This window comes from Leuciscus leuciscus (genome assembly GCF_965113295.1).
Source record: "Leuciscus leuciscus genome assembly, chromosome: 10".
NCBI classification, from domain to species: Eukaryota; Metazoa; Chordata; class Actinopteri; order Cypriniformes; family Leuciscidae; genus Leuciscus; species Leuciscus leuciscus.
The window spans coordinates 42,455,901-42,478,760 of record NC_138734.1 but is presented as its reverse complement, the minus strand read 5'-3'; the positions used below and the strand labels follow the sequence as shown (position 1 = coordinate 42,478,760).

The 22,860-nt window shown below is 37.8% G+C and overlaps 1 protein-coding gene and 2 long non-coding RNA genes across 3 annotated transcripts in view; 2 read left to right on the top strand and 1 right to left on the bottom strand.

The window, feature by feature from the left end:
• The window catches only part of LOC309507893 (uncharacterized protein), a 313,871-nt gene that overhangs the window by 237,106 nt on the left and 53,905 nt on the right, over positions 1 to 22,860 (bottom strand). Inside the window, exons 7-19 of the mRNA XM_082182320.1 lie at positions 21,847 to 21,927; positions 21,551 to 21,667; positions 20,657 to 20,735; positions 19,808 to 20,003; positions 17,886 to 19,716; positions 17,495 to 17,665; positions 6,354 to 6,524; positions 5,985 to 6,158; positions 2,094 to 2,264; positions 1,799 to 1,972; positions 1,285 to 1,455; positions 798 to 971; positions 466 to 636 (exon numbers count right to left, since the gene is read on the bottom strand). Of these exons, the coding sequence (XP_082038446.1) occupies positions 466 to 636; positions 798 to 971; positions 1,285 to 1,455; positions 1,799 to 1,972; positions 2,094 to 2,264; positions 5,985 to 6,158; positions 6,354 to 6,524; positions 17,495 to 17,665; positions 17,886 to 19,716; positions 19,808 to 20,003; positions 20,657 to 20,735; positions 21,551 to 21,667; positions 21,847 to 21,927 (3,681 nt within the window). The remainder of the gene's footprint in view (positions 1 to 465; positions 637 to 797; positions 972 to 1,284; positions 1,456 to 1,798; positions 1,973 to 2,093; positions 2,265 to 5,984; positions 6,159 to 6,353; positions 6,525 to 17,494; positions 17,666 to 17,885; positions 19,717 to 19,807; positions 20,004 to 20,656; positions 20,736 to 21,550; positions 21,668 to 21,846; positions 21,928 to 22,860) is intronic.
• Positions 3,963 to 5,964, top strand: LOC309507967. The gene is made up of 2 exons (XR_014209330.1): positions 3,963 to 4,018; positions 5,882 to 5,964. It is a non-coding gene; the product is annotated as an uncharacterized lncRNA (long non-coding RNA).
• On the top strand, positions 11,081 to 17,308 carry LOC309507947. The gene is made up of 2 exons (XR_014209304.1): positions 11,081 to 13,128; positions 15,754 to 17,308. It is a non-coding gene; the product is annotated as an uncharacterized lncRNA (long non-coding RNA).

The window sequence follows — 22,860 nt, the reverse complement described above, 5'->3', positions numbered from 1 at the left end:
AAGTCAGATGGTCGTTCAGTTGTTGCAAATGCGCCCAACGTGCCAACAATGCGCCTGAACACACCTCATTTTCAGACCAAATGGGCGCAAATGCATTTGCTTTTTAAACAACGCGGAGCAGGGCGCGAAAATGATAACTGCGTCGGGCTGAAACTAACAAAAAACACTTGCGTTGCGCCTGGTGCCACATTGCGCCGGTGTATGATATGGCCCTCTGTGTGCGAGTGATGTATGTTTGTGTGCTTAAATGAAAACAGTGCATTAATATAGAACGAACGTGACCTGAACGTGTGAATTAAACAGACAGACCACTTGCATAATTAATTACAATAAACCTGTAAACATTGGGTTGATTTTAATAACTTTAATGTAGTTAAAATGTGCACCTAGCACTAACAAAATATTAGTATTAGATCAGCACAAAAAGTTATCAAACATCCTTAAAATGTAAAGAAATGTACTCACTTGAGTATCTTCAGCTCACACACACGCTTCTTCAGTCCCTCACAGATCTCTTTGACTCCTGAGTTCAGCAGACGGCTGTTGTTCAGGTTCAGCTCTTTCAGGATGGTTTTAGAGGAGAGAACAGTAGCTAGAACTGAACAGCTTTTCTCTGTCAGTTCACAATTATTTAGCCTAAACACATAAACAGCATTTATTATTATTCTGATTGTACTTCAGCACATACTCAACACACATCAGATCAGCAGGTCTTCAATTTTGATCACACATGTAACTGATAGTCTCATGTAATCAATTAACAGAGAAGTTATAATGTATAAATCATGTTGACTCACTTGATTTTCTCCACTTTGCTATGAGAGTCTATCAAAAGAGCAGAGAGCTTCTCTCCATTCAGATCTTTTAATTTATCTTCACTCAGATCCAGTTCTGTCAGTAATAATGGACTTTTACCCAGAACTTCAGTGAGACACTCACACGCTTCCTGTGCAGCATCACTTTTCAAAAACCTACAGGAAGTAGAAGAGTATTTTAAATAATTCTGTCAAAATGTAATTTTTTTGGATTACAGAAATGGTGTTAACTGATTTTCAAAGAAGTCTGGGAGAAGTCTAATCAGAAAGTCAAAATTATGTAATTATGTTTTATCACAAGGTTCGTGTCACAAAATATAGTTGTGTGACTGTTGAATTTCAGTAATAGGTATGCTGTAAATTCCTCTACCTTTAATTGCAATTCCTCTCCAATTCCCAATCCCCTTAGTTTCATATAGCAGATATTACATTTGTGGCTTATTTTGAAATATTTTAAGACATTAATCACCTGGTCTTTAATTTACATTGTTCATCCTGTAGTAAATCATCGAGCTCCTTCACTCCTGATTGTCCAGGATCATTTCCTCTGAGATCCAGCTCTATCAGGTGTGAAGGGTTTGATCTCAGAGCTGAAGCCAGAGCTTTATAACCTTCTTCTGTGATACTGCAGTCTGAGAGTCTAGAACAGGAAGGAAAATTTAACATTCAGACGATTATTCAGTTATTCTACAATTTATCAGAACAGAACAAAAATTGTGCATGTTCTACACTAAAAAAATAAGCAAACTAAATTTCAAATTTTCATATTAAAATCATGAAATTGAACCAATAATAACTTAAAATAAACGTATTAAACTGAATTTCTCTTTAATACAGATTTACATATTAATTCATACTTGCAGTTCTTAGTACAATATTTAATAATACTGCAACTAATATTTTAGCCTTCATAATCTTCATAATTTTCAAGACTATAATATATATATTATCATATTGAAATGTGGATAAATAAAAATACACACTTCAGTTTCGTCAATCTGCATTGTGTATTTTCCAACAGAGGACAGATCTTCTCAATTCCTGAGTTTCCTAGTTTATTCTCACTCAGATCCAGCTCTATCAGGTTTGAAGGGTTTGAATTAAATGCTGAAGTCAGAGCAGCACAACCTTCTGCTGTAATACTGTTATTATTCAGCCTGAAGAGAGAGAAAAAGGAAACACTCTTCAGTTAATCTTAAAACTTTCTTTATGAACAATGACAACGTTATTTTTATAGATATTTTACATGTAAAGTATTAAACCAAGTAAAATACTCACATCAGTGTGTTGAGTTTACAGTGTTTATCCTTCAGTAGAGCAGCGATCTGATTCACTCGTGTGTCTCCTAGTTCACATTCATTCAGATGCAGCTCTCTCAGGAGTAACGGGTTATCACCCACAATTCCTCTCACAAACTGACAGGCTTCATGTGCAGCAGAACTCAAAAACCTGGAGATAGAGGAAGTACATTGACATTATGTGCCATATAATGAATTTTCACAAGTCTTTCAAAGAGCCTTTAGTTCCCTTTTGAAAGGGAACTCGCACTGTGTCCTAAGACGTTTTGTGGAACGCCTCAGTGTGACTGATTGCTGTGTTATCACGGTAATCATATCGGCTGGCAACAGCCATGAAGGTCACTACCAGTGCGACCAGGAAGTATAAAAGGGCGCCTAGAGAACATGTCATCCTCTTTTCGTTTCCCTTTTCAGGGACTGTGTTGTTGGTACTGTGAAGAGAATATCATGGCTTCTAACAAGCACTTCAGGAAGTGTGACAACCCGTGTAAAAGATTTCAGACACCTGGTGTCCTCTGCGTTTTTTGTCTGGGTGAGGAGCTCGCGTGCTCGTTCCTTGAAGGGTCCGCGTGCACGAACTGTGAGTGTTTGTTAGTGAAAACTCTCTGCTCTCATCTGTCTCTCTTCTCTTGGGAAGAGGTGGAAAGGAGACTGAGATCGTGGGGATCTCAGATGGAGTTTTCTGAGGAGTTTGAGAGATGTGTAAATCTCTCGCGGCCCTCAGTGGCTGACGAGGGTGAGCTGCTGGGAGGGGATGCACTGTCAGACGCTGAGAGTTGGTAATTTGAGTCTCAGGTCGAGCTAACGTTATTCCTCTCGTTCTAGAGAGTCGTTTTGAAGAGTATGTTGTTCCCTAGAGCCTCTATGCACAAGCCCGAGGATATTCCCTAGATATCCTTGGATGTAAGTGTAAGACTGAAAATACTGGTTGAGGCCTGCATGAGGCAGGCAAAAGGGCCCTGATGGCTAATTAACATTCAACCTCCCCCACACGGCCTGACTTCCTCTCACAAACTACTAAGAACTCATACAAGAACATGGTTTAATGTGAATGTTTATCATTGACTGTTATGTTTTTGGTGTCATTTGAAATGTCTCAAAGTGAGTGGTACAGATATCTAATATCCAGATAGATAAAATGAAAGGAAATAAGGTTTATAGAAGTTTAGAGAAAACTGGTTCAGAGATAAGGCCCCCCCTCGCTCCCTGAGCTCTGTATTATGTATATCTGAGATTAGCTGGCTTCAGCTGATAGAGCCTGATAGCCTCCCTGGTATGGGGGTTGACGTTAGTCCCTCTGAAAAGTAGCAGGCTAGAGCCCTTTGGGACTCGGCCATACCCCCTTAAAGGAACCCCCCTCTAAGCGGGGTTGTGGTGTCCAGGCCTTGAGCTGACTCTGGGTCCTTCGTGTGAAATCACAAAGGTGCTCCCTCATTAAAGCATGAAACTCGGGCAGTGGCCGTAGGAGGTTGTGCTACGGACAGCCTGGTGCGTACCAGTAGTGAATGTGTTTGTGCTTGTCACAGCCATGATTCGCAAACATCCCCTCAGCAAGGCAGCGTGGGTATTTCATTCCCCAAAGTGTCTCAGGACGCAGTGCAAGTTCCCTTTCGAAAGGGAGCGTCTTGGGTTATGACTGTAACTGTTCTTGCGTCTTGTTGTCATGCCTCTGGGCTGCCTACACAGTCCTTTCAGATGAAGAAGTGGATGGCATGTTCTCTAGGCGCCCTTTTATACTTCCTGTTCGCACTAGTAGTGATGTCATGGCTGTCGTCTATCAATACGATTGCCGTGATTATACAGTACTTCAGTCATTAGTCACGCTCAGGTGTTCCCCTACGTGTCTCAGGACGCAGTGTCTCGTTCCGTTCTCAGGGAACAAGGGTTACAGTCATAACCTGAGACGTTATTTTTAAAGTGACGGTGTAACGACAATGACTATGACATGCGGTCACATGCTGTTCAGAGACAACGAGTTTGTTCATGGCGCCTCCAAGTCTGCTTGAACGGTCAAAATTGCATCTTTGTGGCTCCCCCGAGGGACATTTGAGTCACATAAGGAAACCCTGTTTTGGAGAATCCCCTCTAAAACCCCCATTTCAGCATGGACTCCCTGTGACTTTTATAGACTCGTGACATTCCAGAACACACACACACATACACGCACACACACACACACCAACATCCTTTTGTGTTTAACTTTTAAGTATGTAACTCAGGCTTTTATCTGAACTTCCTGTATGCATGTGTGATTAATGTTGTTTTGATCATATAGTTATGATCTTCGAGTGTTTGGCTCTGAAAGGTATTTTTAAAGAAGGTTCCTCAATAGTGGTTTTGTAACCCTACCTCAGACCATAAAACTTTACGACCCAGGAAAGCAGACATTCCCAGCAGTCACGTCCCAAACACACCACACACAGACCCACAGATTTTCCCTTTGACTTACCATAGGACATTACCAAAATGTTGATATATTTCTGAGGTGCCTTTTGTTATGACCATGTCATATTGGGGTGTCTACGATTTTGTCATGTGGTAATCAAGACTTTAAATGTGTGTAATTCTGCATATCTCCTGTATCTTTGCATTGCTACAACCTTCATGTGATGCGTTTGATGTCTTTGTAATTCTCTTAATCTAACGGAGTTGAATTCCGATAGCAGAATTCAGTGATGCGCATTGTTTTATAAGTTCATATGTCTGGAGAAAATCCTCTCAAGTTAAAGTCAATCATGACTCATTCGAGTGGGCGTGTCTAACCGGACAAAGGAATCTTCCCGCTCGAAAATTCTCGACAGCTGATTCGTCCTACACGAAGGAGGGGACGGCACATGGGACACTGATAAAAGTCCAAACCTTCAGTTTCCTCGCTCTCTTATCTCTCTTCCAGCTCTCATCCAACTTCTCTTGACCCTCTTCCTCGGCGCAGCGCTTCTCCAAAGGAACATCTGGAGGAGGCCCTGGCCTTCTCCATTGAGCGAGCACATGTTCGAGTCGTAGCTGCGTCCCTTGCAACTAAGATTTCCAGCCTCTCCCATCCCGGGAGACGAATCTGAACTTTCTCGGTAACGTTAAATTCAAGTGAGCCTTTACATCGTCTTGCTAAACAACCCAGAAGACGAAGCTAGACGCAAACCAGCCGGACACGCGCACGCGCGCCCCCTCTTCAGCACCACACTGAAAGAGCACAGAATCTTGAACGTAACGTAACTCTCTCTAAACGCTGATTTCAGGTGTCCAGGTCTTAGGTCTGTGAACTAAGTTACCCTCTATCTTCTCTCTATATCTTTCTTTCTTTCATTTCATTTTCATTCTGATCACGCTATGTTTATGTTTTTGTTCGGTTAAATGTTTGTTTGTATTTTAAGTACGTTTATGTTTGTAGTTTATATAATCTCTAGTGTGTGCCATTTTATTAATAAACCCATTTATACTTTTAATTGTCTCTGTGTTTGAAAAACCACCTTATAAAAGTCAATGAAACTAAAAAGATCTAAGCTACAAGCTCGATATTGACTACCTTGAGTAGTTTTAATTCATAAACTCAGAAAGTTTGATATTCGTGGCCAGAAGATAAAACTTTCTTGGAGTTTGAAAAGGGATACCCCCTTCTTAACTGTAATGATCAGACAGTTACCGAACAAGGGAATCTCGATAATTGATCAAATAAATGTACATGCGACTTATGAATTATGACCATGGGTCATAATTATTAATATTCCCAAAATTCCCTATATTCTTGAGCTAATTCACATTTACCCCGAGTCGTTATTGTTACAACGGATTAATAATATTTTATAAGTAACTTATAACATTTTTATTTAAAACTACTGCACATTAATACAAAAATTATTTAAAAAATACTCACCTCAGTGTCTCGAGTTGACACTTCTGATCCTGTAGTAGATCATCAAGCTCCTTCACCCCTGATTGTCCAGGATCATTTCCTCTGAGATCCAGCTCTATCAGGTGTGAAGGGTTTGATCTCAGAGCTGAAGCCAGAGCTTTATAACCTTCTTCTGTGATACCACAGTATGAAAGTCTACAGCAGGAATGAAAATATAACATTCAGCTTATTAATCAGTTATTCTTAAAATTACCTGAACAATTTTAAGCCCTAAAGGAAATGGTTTGTGAATTATCATTTCTTTCTTGTACAAATTAGAGAATAGAACAAATAGGAAATAGAGGCAAACTAAAGGCCCAGAGACCTTTAATAGGTTAGAAATCATCTGACCTGAGTTTCTCCAATTTACAGTTACTTTTCAGTCCATCAGAGAGCAGTGTCACTCCTGAATCCTGCAGATTATTATTGCTCAGGTCAAGATCCTTCAGAATGCTGGAGTCTGAACTGAGAACTGAAGCCAGAGCTGAACAGCTTTCCTCTGTTAGATCACACTTACTGAGCCTAAATAAAATATTACAAAACATGAAGAAGATACACAACTGTATATTAACTGTAGGAAGTAGAGAAGAGATCAGCAGGCTACAACCTGAAAAGATTATTTGATTGTTATGAATTTACTTTCCAGCTATTAGTAATACTGCTGTTTGATCTCATATAGTTGCTGTTTAAGTTTGACCTGAATGAGTCATTTGTATTAAAATGAGTTGTCTTATCAGTGAGAAGTATTCAAACCTTATTTGAGACAATTTAGAGTGACTGTTAAAAGTTCCATTTTCTAGGTCAGGGGTGACAACCTTTTTGTCATGAAATGTCATTTTTAATTTTCCTAGTTAATCACTGTGCGACAAACACATACTTGCTACGTATACATGCACAACACACACTGCTGCAAGCATGTGAGTAATGCACATTTCTTAGAATTTATAAAATGATTACATGGTCAACAAGGACCACATTGGTGTGTGTGGAAGGCCTCCTCTTCTCCGAGAGTCATTCTGCTGTGGCCTCCGCTCCCCATAGCCCTGTGGAGGCGCTATAGGTCTCTGTTTTGGAGACTGTGGTCAGATTCACTCTTGAGAGAGCGCTCACAGAGATGAACAACATGCTTGCTGGCACTGACATGTTCAGGTCGAGCTAACGTTACTCCTCTCGTTCTAGAGAGTCATTTTGCAGAGTATGTTGCTCCCTAGAGCCTCTACGCACAAGCCCAAGGATATGCCCTAGATATCCTCGGATGTTAGCTCTGAAGAAAAGAGCCTCTTGAGAATCAGGAGGAGAATCCTGAGAGCCATTTGTATTAAAATGAGTTGACTAATCAGTGAAAAGTATTCAAACCTTATTTGAGACAATTTAGAATGACTGTTAAAAGTTCCATTTTCTAGGTCATTAGAAAATTAACGTTAACGTTAATTGCATTGAATTAACGTAACAAAGTGATGTTGCTTTAGTATCACTGTTGCACTCTCAGTTAAAGGTGAAGCAATGTTAATGGTAATACTATTGAATCAACATTACTATGATTGATTCAACATCACTGATGCTGAATCAATATTGAAATTAACAAAAATAAATCAATGGTAATATTTTTGAATCAACGTTACACTATGATTGATTCTACATCACTGACTACGTTTACATGCAGCCAATAACCCGTTCAAAACCGGGATATTAGCAATAACCCGGTCGCGCACGGCCATGTAAACACCGGCAAAAACCCGGATATGCTCATATCCCAGTTTTTAAAAACCCAGATATGATCCCTGGGGTACCCCTTTTCTAACTCGAATATTTGGTCATGTAAACGCGTATCGGCATATCCCCATCAAAAGGAACATTGATTTGTGTTCTGCGCATGTTCTATTCGCAAGGAATCTTGGTCTTTTGAGTAGAGACGGCGCATACAAAAACCCTCGTGCAGTATACCGGAAGTAAACAAGAAGTAGAGGTAAACATGGCGAGACGCAGCACAGCACCACACTTTTGGAGCGAGGAGGAAATCGCAAACAAAGGCGATCGCTATCTGCCCCGAACTATTCATTATCCGCGTGCTGCTGCTGTTGTTGTTGCCTTTGGATACAGGAAGAAGAATTGGAAATGACGCACATTGCGTCTTAACATTGTCCGTACGTCCAGACGCTAACCGTGCGTCGCCGTTTACATCGGGATATTGCCAATTGATTACAAATTCCATGTATACAGGAGTAACTCTCTCTACTCACGCATGTAAACGGGTTATTCCGAATGTTTCAGAAACCCAAATAGTGACCTTAACCCGACCATAACCCGATATTTGACAGCATGTAAACGTAGTCACTGATGCTGAATCAATATTGAAATGAACAAAAATAAATCAATGGTAATATTGTTGAATCAACGTTACAGTATTATTGATTCTACATCACCGATGCGGAATCAATATTGAAATTAACAAAAATAATCAATGGTAATTTTGTTAAATAAACGTTACACTATAATGTTGATTGTACATTTGAGATTTGCTAACGAAACACATTCAGAAAGGCAACTTGTAAACATCACAATATAGCCAACATATGAAATTGGATCATGAAAAGTTGGTATCGATCCATCTTTCAGAATCAACTTGTGTGTAAATCCTGTGTTTTACTCACCCTCATGTGCAAAGTATTCTGGTGTAAAATGACTTTCACATACTGGTATATGAATTTACTTGGACACATAAATGAAATGGGAGTTTATGGAGACTCTTATGTTTATTATTACAGCCATCAACAGATCAGTTATGATGTTTACGTAGCTGAGACATATAACAGGCTCACGGATGGTCAGTCCTGAGTGCTGCTATCCTGCGGAGTTTTGCTCCGACCCAACTCACCTTCCCTTCAAGTAGCTTTAATAATCCTGAAGACATTCAGGTGTGTTTGATTAGGGTTGAAGCTAAACTATGCAGAACAGCTGCACTCCAGGACCGATGTTGTCTATCCCTGCACTAGCTGCTCTAGCAACAATATAACAATGGCAGACTCTGTGCTTCTCACTCAGGGCTGTGTCTATGCTAATAGGAGATCGTCACCAGTGGGCGGGTCTCTCAAAAACAAACATAAAACATTCTCTCAAAACAAGCGTTTCCAGATTTTTCCCTACATTGACATCATTGTAGGGAGAAATCTGGAATTCGCTTGTTTTGAGAGAATGTTTTTAATTTATGGGGATTTAAAAAAAAGGATTGGGTGGATTTTAACACTGTGGACACACATGTGTGTTCAAACACCTTATAAAAGTAATTTTTGCATAATAGGTCCCCTTCAATGAACAATAGTTTAGCAGCCAAATGTTTCATCGCGAATATGGAATGGTTTGTATTCTTTCTGAGCTAAATGCCGATTCAATTTCACTTTAAATAAATCAATTTCGGCTTGTTTGCCTAATTTGTTTTTATTTATAATTTAATATAAATGTATAGCTACTTTGTTTTTAAAACATTCTTGTTTTGAATAGGCTACCATTTCATTTAAAGGGGACCTATTATACAAAATGTACTTTTATTAGTTTAAACACAGGTGTTTCCACAGTCTGTGTAAATGTTACGTACGCCGCGCTACGTAATTTTTGTTTGTGCGTATGTTGCTGCATATGCGTGTCGTGTATGTCTGTGTACTTTATTTGTTTCAGGTGTGAAGCTCGATTGGAGAGTCCGCCTGTCAATCAGCTGACGTAGGATGCTGACGTCTGGGATCGCGCCACCAATCGCCGTGCAGTTTATGAATGGCTCTAACTTCAATGGCGACAGTCAGCGCCGCCGCTCCCACCACGCGCATCACGCGCTGTGCGTAGGGCACCAAGTGCTGAGGGGGCACCAAAAATAGCCTAACGAAAAAAAAAATGTATAATGCCGATATTATTTCATTAGCCTATAGAAATATTATTAGGCACATTTTAGCCATGTATATGTAACAAAAAAGGGGGAACAAGATAATTTAATTGCTCTAGTCTAGAAAGTACCGCCCCCCGCGTTGGATGGTCCGTGCCGGTTGTTCGCGCGGGCGCCTTAGACAGTATAGGCAACTTTTTTGGAAATGGCCCCTAAAAGACAGCAGGAGTTAGGATCTGAGAAAAGAAAGAAGAAGAAACTGCGAGATGATGCCCGTGCATCACTTGAAGGTACAGTAAGTCCATGTTTAATCATTCTTATAAGGGAAATGTGCTGCAGCTAATCGTAACGCGCCTCGAACTTGCTGACGTTAATGTTAGCAAACTATGTTATTATAACTTCGGTGCAAGCTAAATTGAGATTTTACTGTTAAACATTACCTATTTTACAAATAACTGACGCCAGCTAGCTGTTACTTTCTTTACTATCTTTCTTTAGATATTGAGCAGTAGTTTATGGTTTATTTTGACGTGAAGGTGGTTAATACTTTCTCAGTAACAGTTAACGTTAGCAGTCAGTGCAGTGCACATGGTAGGCAAACAATTCCTGTTAAATATATAAAAAATATAAAATGTCATTATGAATGATATAAAGCAAACAATACTGTTTAATTGTGTGCATTATTGCACCTCATTCTATTATGCTTTTATATTATATTATATTAGATTTATCAAATAGTTGATAAATAAGGAATAAAGGGGGAGAACTCCTTGGCTGCCATGCTTTCAGTTTTAAATGTTTATAATTTTTTCCGGTATGAGATTCTTTGTTTGAATATTTTGTCTAATAAATGTAATTTATTCAAAGTGACATTGAATTTGGGAAAAACATGTCTGGATTATTTTGATATTTTTTTTATTTTGCTATTCTGTTTACTGAAGAAAAGTTTGCACTTTCAAATGTGTAGTGTGTGTTGGCTATTCTACATGTTTACAAAGTCAGCAAAGCTGTGAAGATTTTACTTACTATCTTTTTAGTGTTCTTAAGTTTTATAGTGGGATGCTGCTGTGTTATTGGTATTGAGTTATATGTTTGGTAATAAAAAGTTAAACTGGCAAAAACAAACGTTTTTTTTTTTTTTCTCGGGGTGGGGGGCATCATAAAGGAATTATGCTTAGGGCACCAAAATGGCTAGCAGCGGCACTGGCGACAGTCGAGAAAGACTCTGGGTTGGGAAAGAGTTCACTCTGTGAGGACGGTTCTCTCGTTCGAGAGACCAGTCTGAGAGACTGATCAGTGTCTGGGGGTTCGCTGCTTTTATGATCTTGCAGTTAGATCAGTTCTCTTTGTTTTGTGCTCGAATGTGTTTGTGCTCTCGGTACGTGCTTGCGGTGCCTGCTAAATGTTTGTTGCTGTCATGAAATCTTCATATCTGTTCACCGTCCAACCTTGTGTAGACTGGCGGGAGAGGTTGTGAGTCAGGTAAGCAGGTCGTGACCTACATTTGCACACGTAGTTTTCTGTGATGTAGGCCTATTAACGCACTACTGTTAGGAGTAGGGCTGGGTATCGTTCAAAAAATTTCGATACCAATACCAATACCGATACCTTGATTTCGATACCGGTTCCTGAACGATACTTTTTTCGATACCAATTTTATGAAATCCATTTTAACAAGATTACATAACACATTACCTCAGAAAAACTTTGGTTTTATTTTTTCAGTTTGACTCATGCTCCTTAGTCAGTCCAGAAAGGAACAAAAAAAAGCACAAAGGAACAAAATATTTTTTTATAAAGAGCTCATGCTCACCAAACCTGAATTTGTTTGATCAAAAATACAGTAAAACTTGTAATATTGTGGAATAGTATTACAATTTAAAATAGTATTTGAATATATTTCAAAATGTAATTTATTCCTGTGTTGTCAAAGCTGAATTTTCAAAATCATTACTTCAGTGTCACACGGTCAGAGTGATCAACAAGGTATCTCTTCAGTTACCAGTCGAAGACGGAGCAACTTTCTGCTCTTATGTTTACTCCGTGCACTGTCAAGGGCTTCATCATATCTGTCGCGGTACCGTCTTTGCAGCAATTATTTTACCGCAAATACTGCATCGCACGCTTGGCATCGAGAATGGAGAAATGTAGCCACACTTTTGATCGGCTTTTCCACATCTTTAAGGTATTGTGAGTGTGTGTGCTCGCGTCTCATTGAGTATGTGCGCGAGTTTGTGTGTGTGTGTGCTCGCGTCTCATAATGAAAATGTGTGCGTGGACAGTTTGTGTGCGAGCGCGCGTCTCATATGAGTATGTGCGCAGAGTTCCGCGCGTCTCGTGTGTGTAGAGTTTGCGTGTATGTGCGTGAGCGACTTTAGGCGTGTCGTTGTGCATTTTTTATATGTATTTGTTTGAGCACTGACGTTGACGAGTTAACCCCTTAGGTATCGAAATCTGGTACCGAAAAACAAGTCATTTTTCGATACTCGATAGTATCGAGGCAATTCGGTCGGTACCTAAAAAGTATCGAACTCGGTACCCAGCCCTAGTTAGGAGTGGTGCTAATTATGTATGTTTTTGTTTTAGTCAGTATAGTTTAGTTATAGCGTCTCGTACGCTGAAGATGTTTATTTCTACCTTTTTTGTTGATAGTTAGTTTAGTTATTTAACTTTAGTTAAAGTTTTTTTTTTTTTTTTTTTAGTTTTTTTATTTAAGCACCACTCTTTTGCTCTTTCCTCTCCCCCAGATTGTTTGTTGATCTGATTATTCTTGTTACGTTGTACGAATTGTAAACATTCATTACTTTATTACTTTTCATTACTTTATTCCTTTATTACTACTTCACTTTGTTGCAGTTGAAGAATTAAAATCTTTCAACTAAGTGATGGATTGTTGTCTGTTCCTTTTCAATTGCAATTCCCGTTACTGTATAAACACACATGCAAAACTTTTGTTACGTCTAATAATATTCCTAGACAAATAACATCTAACTAACGAGGGACGTAACAGTAAACAACCAGCCTATAATGGTAAAAGTCCACCCACTCCTTGTTTTATAATCCCCATAAATCATAAACAGCATAGTTTATCTCTAACCCTAATCAAACACACCTCAATATCTTCAGGATTACTAAAGCTATGTGAAGGATGGTGAGTTGGGTCGGAGCTAAACTCTGCAGGACAGCACCACCTACAATCCGTGAGCTTGTGATATGTGTCAGCTAAGTCAACATTATGTAATAATAAACATAAGAGTCTCCATAATCTGCATCTGCATCTGAGCCACTAAGTACGCAGTGGTGTAATTTTATTTATGAACGGAATGTGTCCAAGAAAACAGGTACATTTTACATTATGTGCATGTAATTTTACACCAGACTGCTTTGCACACAAGGGTGAGTAAAACACAGGATTTGCACAGAAGTTGATGGAGATGGATAGATACCAACTGTTCATGATCCAATTTCATATTTATTTTGTGATGTTTGCAAATTGCCTTTCTGAATGTGTTTCGTTAGCACATTGTCTGTTGTTTCTTACTGTGTTCACGGAGACTAAATCCATGCCGTTATTTAATTTTTTACTCCAAAATGCTCACTGTCTGTATAATTCATAAATCAGGGATGCAAACACATGTATGGTCAAAAAATAGAGAGGTTATGGAAGCCCTCGCCCCGCGGCAAATATCCAGATACTTACATAATTGTGATGAATTCAATCCTTTGTAAATGATCATTTTGCAGTGTAAGATTACAGTTAACACCTTTAAATATTACATAAATGTATTATGTATTTTTATTAAACTTAGTGAGTGTATAAATCAGCAGCAAAAAGTAATTCTTGAGAAAATCTGCACAGTCATTTTATAAAATCTAAACATGCTAATAAAAACAAATTACTATTAGTACTCTTATAAAATTCAATCAGGCAATCATACATTTCACAATTTTATATTTATATATGAATGTCAAGAATTCATAAGTGTATATATTTATATAGCCTACACTACACTACACAGAAATAATATACAATTAAATTATGCTTATTTTAAATGTATTGTGCAGGCAAGGTATAAAAAATATAGGCTTTTAATAATCTTTCAGTGCGCAAAACATGGAGTAACATGGAGTCACAGTGTGTAGCGCTGCACAAGTGCGCATTTAAAAGTTCACATTATAATGTGAACTTTTAAATGCACACTTGCGCACATTGAAGAGAGTTTTACCGTGCATCCTGCTGTAACCGGACGATGCGCGCGCGCTGTTTGAATACTGAATGGAGAATGATTGACAGCCACAGAGAAGGGAAAACGAGTTTCCGTAAACTTTAATTTAATGAAGTAAATAGACTTCTGTCCCTCACATTAAGCTATGGAATGGCTTCAGATGACTTTGTGAAATTATAATCAGACGCTGTCAGACTCAAGTCACCCAAACTGACGCGAAAAAAGCGGGAGGCGCCGGAAAGCGCGCTGTTTGCATCCCTGATAAATGCATCTTCATTCTTAAGTCTCTCAAAAAGTGTGTAACTTCAACCATGTTAACCGTGCAGTATGCCATCAAGCTAATTCAGCTGTGGTTAAACAACACAATAAAACAAGTGGACTGGACAGAAACGATCATGAAAAATGCTTGCGTGCACACTTCATATCAGTTGAGGTTGAATAAACTATTGTCTTTTGTTGGTATGGATTATGGTTTGATTACATGTCTAAAGATGTCTCATTCACGCCCACCTAATCAGAAATTGGGGAACTAAGTGATTTCTCACGTAACGCTAACTTTTTACGCGCATTTGCTAACTTTGTTAGTCGTACAACTACAGTAGCAGTTTACTAACGACCAGAGACTAAACAAAGGAAACCTTTTGTGTCATCTCTCTTACTAAAATGGCCATTTTAAGTGCACATAAGTGCAATTGTAGAGAGAGGGAACAGTGAAGGCCAGTAGTTGCATTTGCAACGTTTGCATGTGTTAGTACATAGTTGCCCTCAGTTTCTTTTTACTATACACACTCGGTTTTTCTTTTATTTAAGTGTAAATGTCAGGCCACTCCTGTCAGTTCGTCCATCCATTGAGTGAGCGTGTACGAGTCTGCCAATTTCTATATGTCATAAACTATAAGGCAAGTCTTCTAAAATTGCGGGCGTCATATTTAAATGATGATTGTTTTCAGCTGCCACATTTATCAATGTACGATCAGTCATAGGATGGGATTGGCAGCATACGAATGTCTCATGAATCACACGTGAACCCTGTGGCAAGATGATTTCTGTGCTCGGATCTGCGCTCGTATCTACGTAAGATTAATAAATGAGGCCCAAAGAGAAGTAGCAAAAAGGGAAGTTAAAATTATAAAAGCTAAACAGGTATTAATGTGAAGTAGAGAGTAAACTGACTGAGAAGAATCTTGCATCAGCTTGGTCTGGTATGAAAACTATAGTAGGTATATAGCAAAGTATGATGTCAGGAATTTGGACATCAATTGCGTTTCCCAAAAGCAACGTTAGTCAACAATGTTCGTCATTATCAGCATAGTTCAACAAGCCAGTGTTTCCCGAAACCATCGTTCCAACGAACATTCGCAAACAGCATCGCAAAGTAGTGTGGTTGGAACGACAGCTCTCCACCTGTGGTTAGAAGCAGAGTTTCTAGTTTGCATGACATGTGGACTCAATAAATCAGTATCTTGAGCAAAATAAGTAAGCTCACATTCAATACAACCTGGGTCTTTTACTTAGAATACATACAAATGTCAATTACGTCTTTTAGTTTGTCAAGAGATTTAAAGCACCGTTTTTGAAGACTGTGCATGTGCGAACGTGCTCTACTATGTAAGAACGAGCCTATGATTTAATCTGGAAATGAAAAATAACTGAGAAAAATTAGAAATAGTCCTCAGATGCCATGTCTGTAATTTATAGCAAAACATCTTAATTGTTGACATCTAAACATGTTAATTCGATCTCAGTTTCATCCACCACATGCGTGACATCATAAACCAACGTGGTTGAACTATTGTTGAAATATTGTGCAAGGAAATTAAGCTCTATATTTTATGATACTTTAATATGTCTGTATACCTACAACGTGCACCTAACCTATAGAAATGGGCTGTTATTATCCCAGTCCATAAAAGTAATAGTCCCAAGGCTTTAAATGACCTCAGGCCAGTTGGCCTCACCTCTCTTGTAATAAAATCTTCTTGAAAAGCTTGTGAAGACATTGTAAGGCAAACCAAGCAAGCACTTGACCCTACACAGTTTGGTTATAGGGCACACAGAGGAGTTGAGGACAATTGCTCAATCTTTTATGCACTTAGAAGGGACTCATGCTAGTCTGTTGTTTATTGACACTTCTTCAGATTTTAATACTATCCAACCTCACATTTTAGCCATGAGACTGATAGAGCATTTTAAGTTGAGCCAAAATTTGGTAGGTTGGATATTGGATTTTTTGACAAACAAAACACAGACGGTGAAAGTAAATTACATTTGATCAGATTTATTATATTCATCCTCTGGCTCACCGCAGTACTGTTTTCTCTCACCCTTACTTTATATTCTATACACTTATATGTGCCAAATTAAGTACACAAATAGGACTATATTGAATTTTGCAGATGATACTGTAATTGTCTGAGTAAAAGAGTCTGCTACACGACAATGAGTCTGGACATGGCCCTATTATTGAGAAGTTTGTCACCTGGTGTGATGAGTCTTTTAAACATAACCAAAACAAAGGACATAATTATAGATTTTAGAACTCATGCTTCATGTTATGACACTATGACCATTAAAGACCAGGTGGTGGATTGTGTAGAAGGCTACAAATATCTTGGGACAGTCATAGATTCTAAATTGAATTTCGAAAAGAACTGTGAAACTGTATGTTAAAAGCAACATCAGCGTCTGTTTTGCCTCAGAATGCTGTCCAGATTTCACATTGATAAATCTATGGCTTTATTGAATCAGTCTTGTCATTCTCCCTTGTGTCGTGGTTTGGTAATTTATCTTTGAAGAACAAATATTCTTTGAAACAATTTGTCACGTGGGCTAATAAGATTATAGGTGAACCCCAACTTAACCTAGCAGGTCTAACCAGCGGCAGCATAAGGCGAGTTCTATTTTTAGAGGTTGTTCCCACCCTTTATATGCTGATTTTCAGCTCCTACACTCTGGTGGTCAGTTTGTGGCCCCTAGGTGGATAACTAGACAATATAGGAATACTTTTGTACCTGCAGCAATAGAATTATAAAATAAAAATAGCAAAAAATGACATTCGTTGCTATGTATGGCATTTTATGCTATTTAGGGGGTGGGTGAGTGTGTGTGTAGAGGCACATTGTCATGACCTTTTTCTTAAGAGTTTTTATACTTTTGGACATTATTACATAATTTATGTTTTACTGTATGTTTTAATGTTTTATGGATTTTTTTTTTTTTAAATATAGATTGCTCAATCTCCTGTCTGGACAACAAATTTACCCTCGGGTACTAAAAAGACACCTTGACCTTGATTATACTGAATGTTCATTGGATGAACAGATTAGTCAACTCAGATATTACCTCTGCTATATCAATATTTCCCTTTGTTATAATTGTTACATCACACAACTTACCAAAGTGTCTCCAATTTACACTTTACACTCTCCAGTCTAGTGCAGAGCAGCTTCACTCCTGTATTCTGCAGATTATTATTGTTCATGTGCAACTCTATCAGATTGGAATCTGATCCAAGAACTGCAGCCAGAGGCGAACAGCTTTTGTATGTCAAGTTACAGTCATTTAGCCTAAAAAAGGAATGACAGATTACAGAGTTTTCTACATAGTGCTTATATACTAAAATTATAATAAAATAATCAAATTAGACTTTATTTCCACTGTACTCATTAGAGGAAAAATATAAAAAAAAAAAATACTGATATAAATTAACTATATAGATGGTATACATTCATTTATGGTATACGATTAAGTATTAATGCAGATAAAATCAAAAAGTAAAAGACTTACAGAGCTCTTTTGGAGGCTTTGATGACCCCTGATAGTCTAATTAGACACTCGTCTGATTTCTTAAATTTCTCAAGCTCAAAGTCCTCCAGCTCCTCCTCTGATGTCATCAACACAAAGGCCACAGCAGACCACTGGGCAGGTGAAAGGTCAGCAGATGAGAGACTTCCTTCTCTAAGTTGTGTTTGAATGTCTTTAACCAGAGTTTGGTCATTAAGTTCATTCAGACAGTAGAACAGATTGATGGACCTTTCTGCAGATAAATTTTCTCCTAACTTTTGCTTGATGTACTGAACTATGTCCTTGTTGATCTGGTCATTGGTGTCTTGCTGTGTCAACAGACCTCGTAAGAGTGGATAATTAGACTGAAGTGATAGACCAAGAAGGAATCGAAGGAAAAGATCCAGATGTCCAATGTCACTTGCGAGCGCCTTGTCCACTGCAGTTTTCAGCATATCAATCATGGCTTCATTTTTGTTTTCCTGCTCTGTAGACTCTTGAACAAACACACTTTTCTTGCTGATGTCTAGAAAAAGATGTGCATAAAGGGCTGCAATAAACTCTTGAATGCTCATGTGAACAAAGCAGTACATGGTACCAATAATGATTCCCGTTTCCTCTTTAAAGATCTGTGTACACATGCCTGAATACACTGATGCTTTAGAGGCATCAATACCACAGTCCTTCAGGTCTGTGTCATAGAAGATCAGGTTGTTTTTTTCCAGCTGATGAAATGCCAGTTTCCCCAGTGAAAGGATGGCATCTTTATCCCAGGAAACATCTGGTCTGTATTCTCCATCATACTTTTGTCTGCTCTGTTGGATCTGAAAGCGGAGAAAGTGTGTGTACATTTGTGTCAGAGTCTTGGGAATGTCTTCAGTATTTGATTCCTGCAGTGTTATAGAGGCGTCCTCAGTCTGATTTTTTGGATTACTATTTATTTTCTCCTCCAAAATGTTCTGGAGAACAGTGGCTGAAATCCAGCAGAAGACTGGGATGTGGCACATGATGAAGAGACTCTTTGATTGTTTAACGTGATCAATGATACTGTTGGCCATTTTCTCATCATTGAATCTTTTTCTGAAGTACTCTTCCTTTTGTGCATCATTGAACCCTCTGACCTCTGTCACGCGGTCGATACAGTCAGGAGGAATCTTAGTGGCAGCTGCTGGTCTGGTGGTGATCCAGATGAGAGCATAAGGAAGCAGATTTCCCTTGATGAGGTTCGTTAGGAGAACATCCAGAGAGGCTGGTGACGATACATCACGCCACGTCTCATTGTCCTTAAAGTTTAAAGGAAGGCGACATTCATCCAATCCATCAAGAATGAACAGGACTTTGTATTTATCATCTCTTGTAAGGTTCAGTCCTTTTATCTCTGGGAAAAACTGACTAACAAGGTTCATCAAGCTTTGTTTTTCTTTCTCCTTTAAGTTCATCTCTCTGAATGGAAGAGGAAATATGAAGCTGATATCTTTTTTTTTTTTTTCTTCGGCCCAGTCCAGAATAAACTTTTGCACCGAGACGGATTTACCGATGCCAGCAACTCCTTGTGTCAGTACAGTTTTAATCGGCTTGCCTTGTTCAGGTGATTCAAACAAATTTGTGCATTCAATCTGTATCTCTTGTGATTCAGCACGGCTGGAAATCTCAATCTGTCTTACCTCATGTTCTGTATTGACCTTTTTACTGCCACCCTGAGTGATATAGAGATCTGTGTAGATTTTATTCAGATCTGTGGAGTGACCTTGCTTTGCAATTCCTTCAAACACACATTGATACTTCCTCTTCAGGTTCGATTTAAGTTTTCGTTGATGAATAAAGACAAGCTCATCTAAACACACAAACAGAAATAAAAATAATTGATCCTACTTTTCTCTCCTGACTTTAAATGACAACATGACAGATGGTCATGAGCCTCTTACCTTTTAGAGTATCTACAAGTTCATCTTGCTTCATACTTTTTAGGAAGTGCAGTGTGATATCAAGAGCTGCTTCTTTGATGCTACACGTGTCATCTATATAATCCTGCACAAAGTATTCGGTGTTCTCCTTTTTTAGTATTTTCTTAAACTTTTCCAGCTCATTCTTTAGGAATACAATTATTTTGTGCTCAAGGTCCTAAAAGCATAAAAACAAAGATGAGTACAACAACAAAATGTAACCAAATTCCATATCCATATATGAAACATATGGTTAAACAAATTACAGACATCAGTAGTAAAGGCATTAATGAAGCTGTGATAATGTGAAACTACAAATAGCATATAAAATAAAAATGAAAAAGAACACCAGTTAGCTTGAGCAAACTATTAATGCAATTATTGGTAAAATTATTGAAAGTACCTAGTTAAATGACAAACAAGAGTTTGCCTAAACAAAATTTAACAGGCACATTGCTGCTGCTGGATTATGCTGTTAACTTCTTAGACAAAGGCCGTAAATGTAACACACATACCAGAATTAAGGTAGGCAAATATTAACATTACAGAATGTCAATATGACTGTGCCCCAAATCACACATAAATTACAAATCATACCGAATTGTAGAGTTGCTAAATATTTTGTACATATAATTGCAAGTTTAATGAAGCTACTTGTCTAGCATTGTTGACATGTGGATGTGTACACAACTGAAATGCTAGGGGAAATGCTAAATACATTAATTAGTTGTCTTTTTTTAAATAAAAATACACTATTTTACATTTGTTGAAAAACCCATTTGTTTAGTATGATATAAATGTGAACAAATACAAAACAATATTTTTCCATACCTGAAAGACCCAGATGAGATTTTCTCTGAACTTCTTGAAGCGGCAACTCTGAAAGTCAGTTTTTTTTTCATGCTGAATCCTGTTAGCAAAATAAATGTGGTCATTGTTTATAGTATATCTAATAAAATACAGCATGTGCAATAGACAAAACTAGAACTGGAAACAGCATTTTTTTTGCAAACAAATCTATAGCATGTTGATAAGAAGCTTCAAATGTATTCAATATAAACATTCTCAAGATCAGCATTACCAGTGTTTTCTGTTTTTATTTCTTATGGGGTATTTTTTTATTTCATGAAGGTATATGCAAGCATCCTTAGTGATTAATCTCTGTAAAAACTGACTGAAGACATCAATGCCACAGTCCAATAGCCAAAGAGAATATTATCACACAACTCATGTGACAAAGCAAATAAACACTGTCTTTTTAAAGGGATAATTCACCCCAAAATTCTGTCATAATTTACTCATCCTTAAGTTGTTCTAAGTTGTCCTCAAAACAAGATAAGATATTTTGAAGAATGTTCATAACCTAAAAGTGCATGGTATTGTTTTACTACTATGGAAGTCAGTGGGGCTCAACAACTGTTTGGTTTTCATCATATTCAAAATATCTTCTTTTTTGTTCAGCAACTTGAGGGTGAGTAAATGATGATAGAATTTTCATTTTTAGGTGAACTATCCCTTTATGTATTTTAACACATATTCAAGGTGCTGAATTTTCTTCAAAAGGCACAATGTACAACATTTTAAAAGCCAGGTCATTCGTATACAAAATATTATTATAATATTATAATAATAATAATTATGAATTCTAGCATGGTTAATCGTTTATATTGTAAATTAAACTAAAATGTGAACTGTGTTATTTAAAAGTTGTGTTTGTGTCCCCACCTGTTGAGAAGAAAAGATGCCAGTTCCACATCACTGTTCATTCCCTTTTGAACCTTTAGACTTTTCCACCGTGTAATTTCTGCACCGATATTTACTGTGGTCTTTTGTCCTTTGTTACTAAATCACACAAAACAACAAATCACTAGGAAACTAAAAGATTCACAGATGTCACAGATACCTCTATCCAACACTGATCATTTCAGAAAAAGGTTTTAATGTAAATAAAGTTTCATGATACTCACTGAAATACTTTCTAACACAATAAATATGTGACCAACAAGAAACACAAGAAATACCTTTTGATAGATGTTATTTTCTCTGGCAGTCCACCATCTTTTGAACGGTCACTACTCATAGACACTGAGCCTGAGCTTTCCCTAATACACAAAGAGAAAAGAGAATCGATTTATTGCAGGAGGTCCCACTGTAACTGATATCTACATCTGCTATACAGTTCTGTTAGCTTACATAGACACAACATTCCCCCTTTTCTTTGAAGTATTTTGGTTAGGGTACTGTCTTGGAACATTACAACATAATACCATACTCTATTCCAAACACTGCAAGTACTACAGAATTAAAGAATTACTTTGAAACAATTTACCTCTTTATATAAAACAAGTTGTATTAGCAAAACAAATGGTGTATTAACCCTCTGAGGTCTAAGGTGTTTTTGGGGTCCTTGAGATGTTCTGACATGCCCTGACATTTGTGCTTTTTTCAGTTGCTTATAAACATATTAATGGCAAAAAAAAATTACACACTATTTAGCACAAACAGGGCTACCATAATATGTGAGCAACAAGAATGTACATGTCTGCATTTTTGAGAGAATAATGTTTATGCGTGGTTATTGAAAAAACTAAAAACTAAAGTTTCTGAAATAAGGCCATAAAACACATACTAAATATGTGCCAATAAGACTTTTGTCTAATAGATGTCATTGCCTAGTGTTTTTTCTTCAAAATGATGTGAAAATCATCCTGCCCTTATCATTCACATATCACAATACATTGATTTGAATTTTGCAAAGCACTTTCTGTTTGGAAAGGCAATATGCGGAGTGGGCGTCAACGATCATGCATATTTAGTGGTTCACACCTTAGGAGACAATGGGGCCTGCATACTTAATGACCCTTTCATTCAGGTGAGTCACTGAGCCACAAGAATGCAAGAGCAACAGTTGGAAGCATCTCAATTATTTTTAATTTTTCCACATAGTGTGCTTGCAATTTGGCCTATAATATCCAAGGAAAACATGTCTAGTAATTGTGCAGTTAATTCTCATACTGTATTTTCAGTTTTGGAAT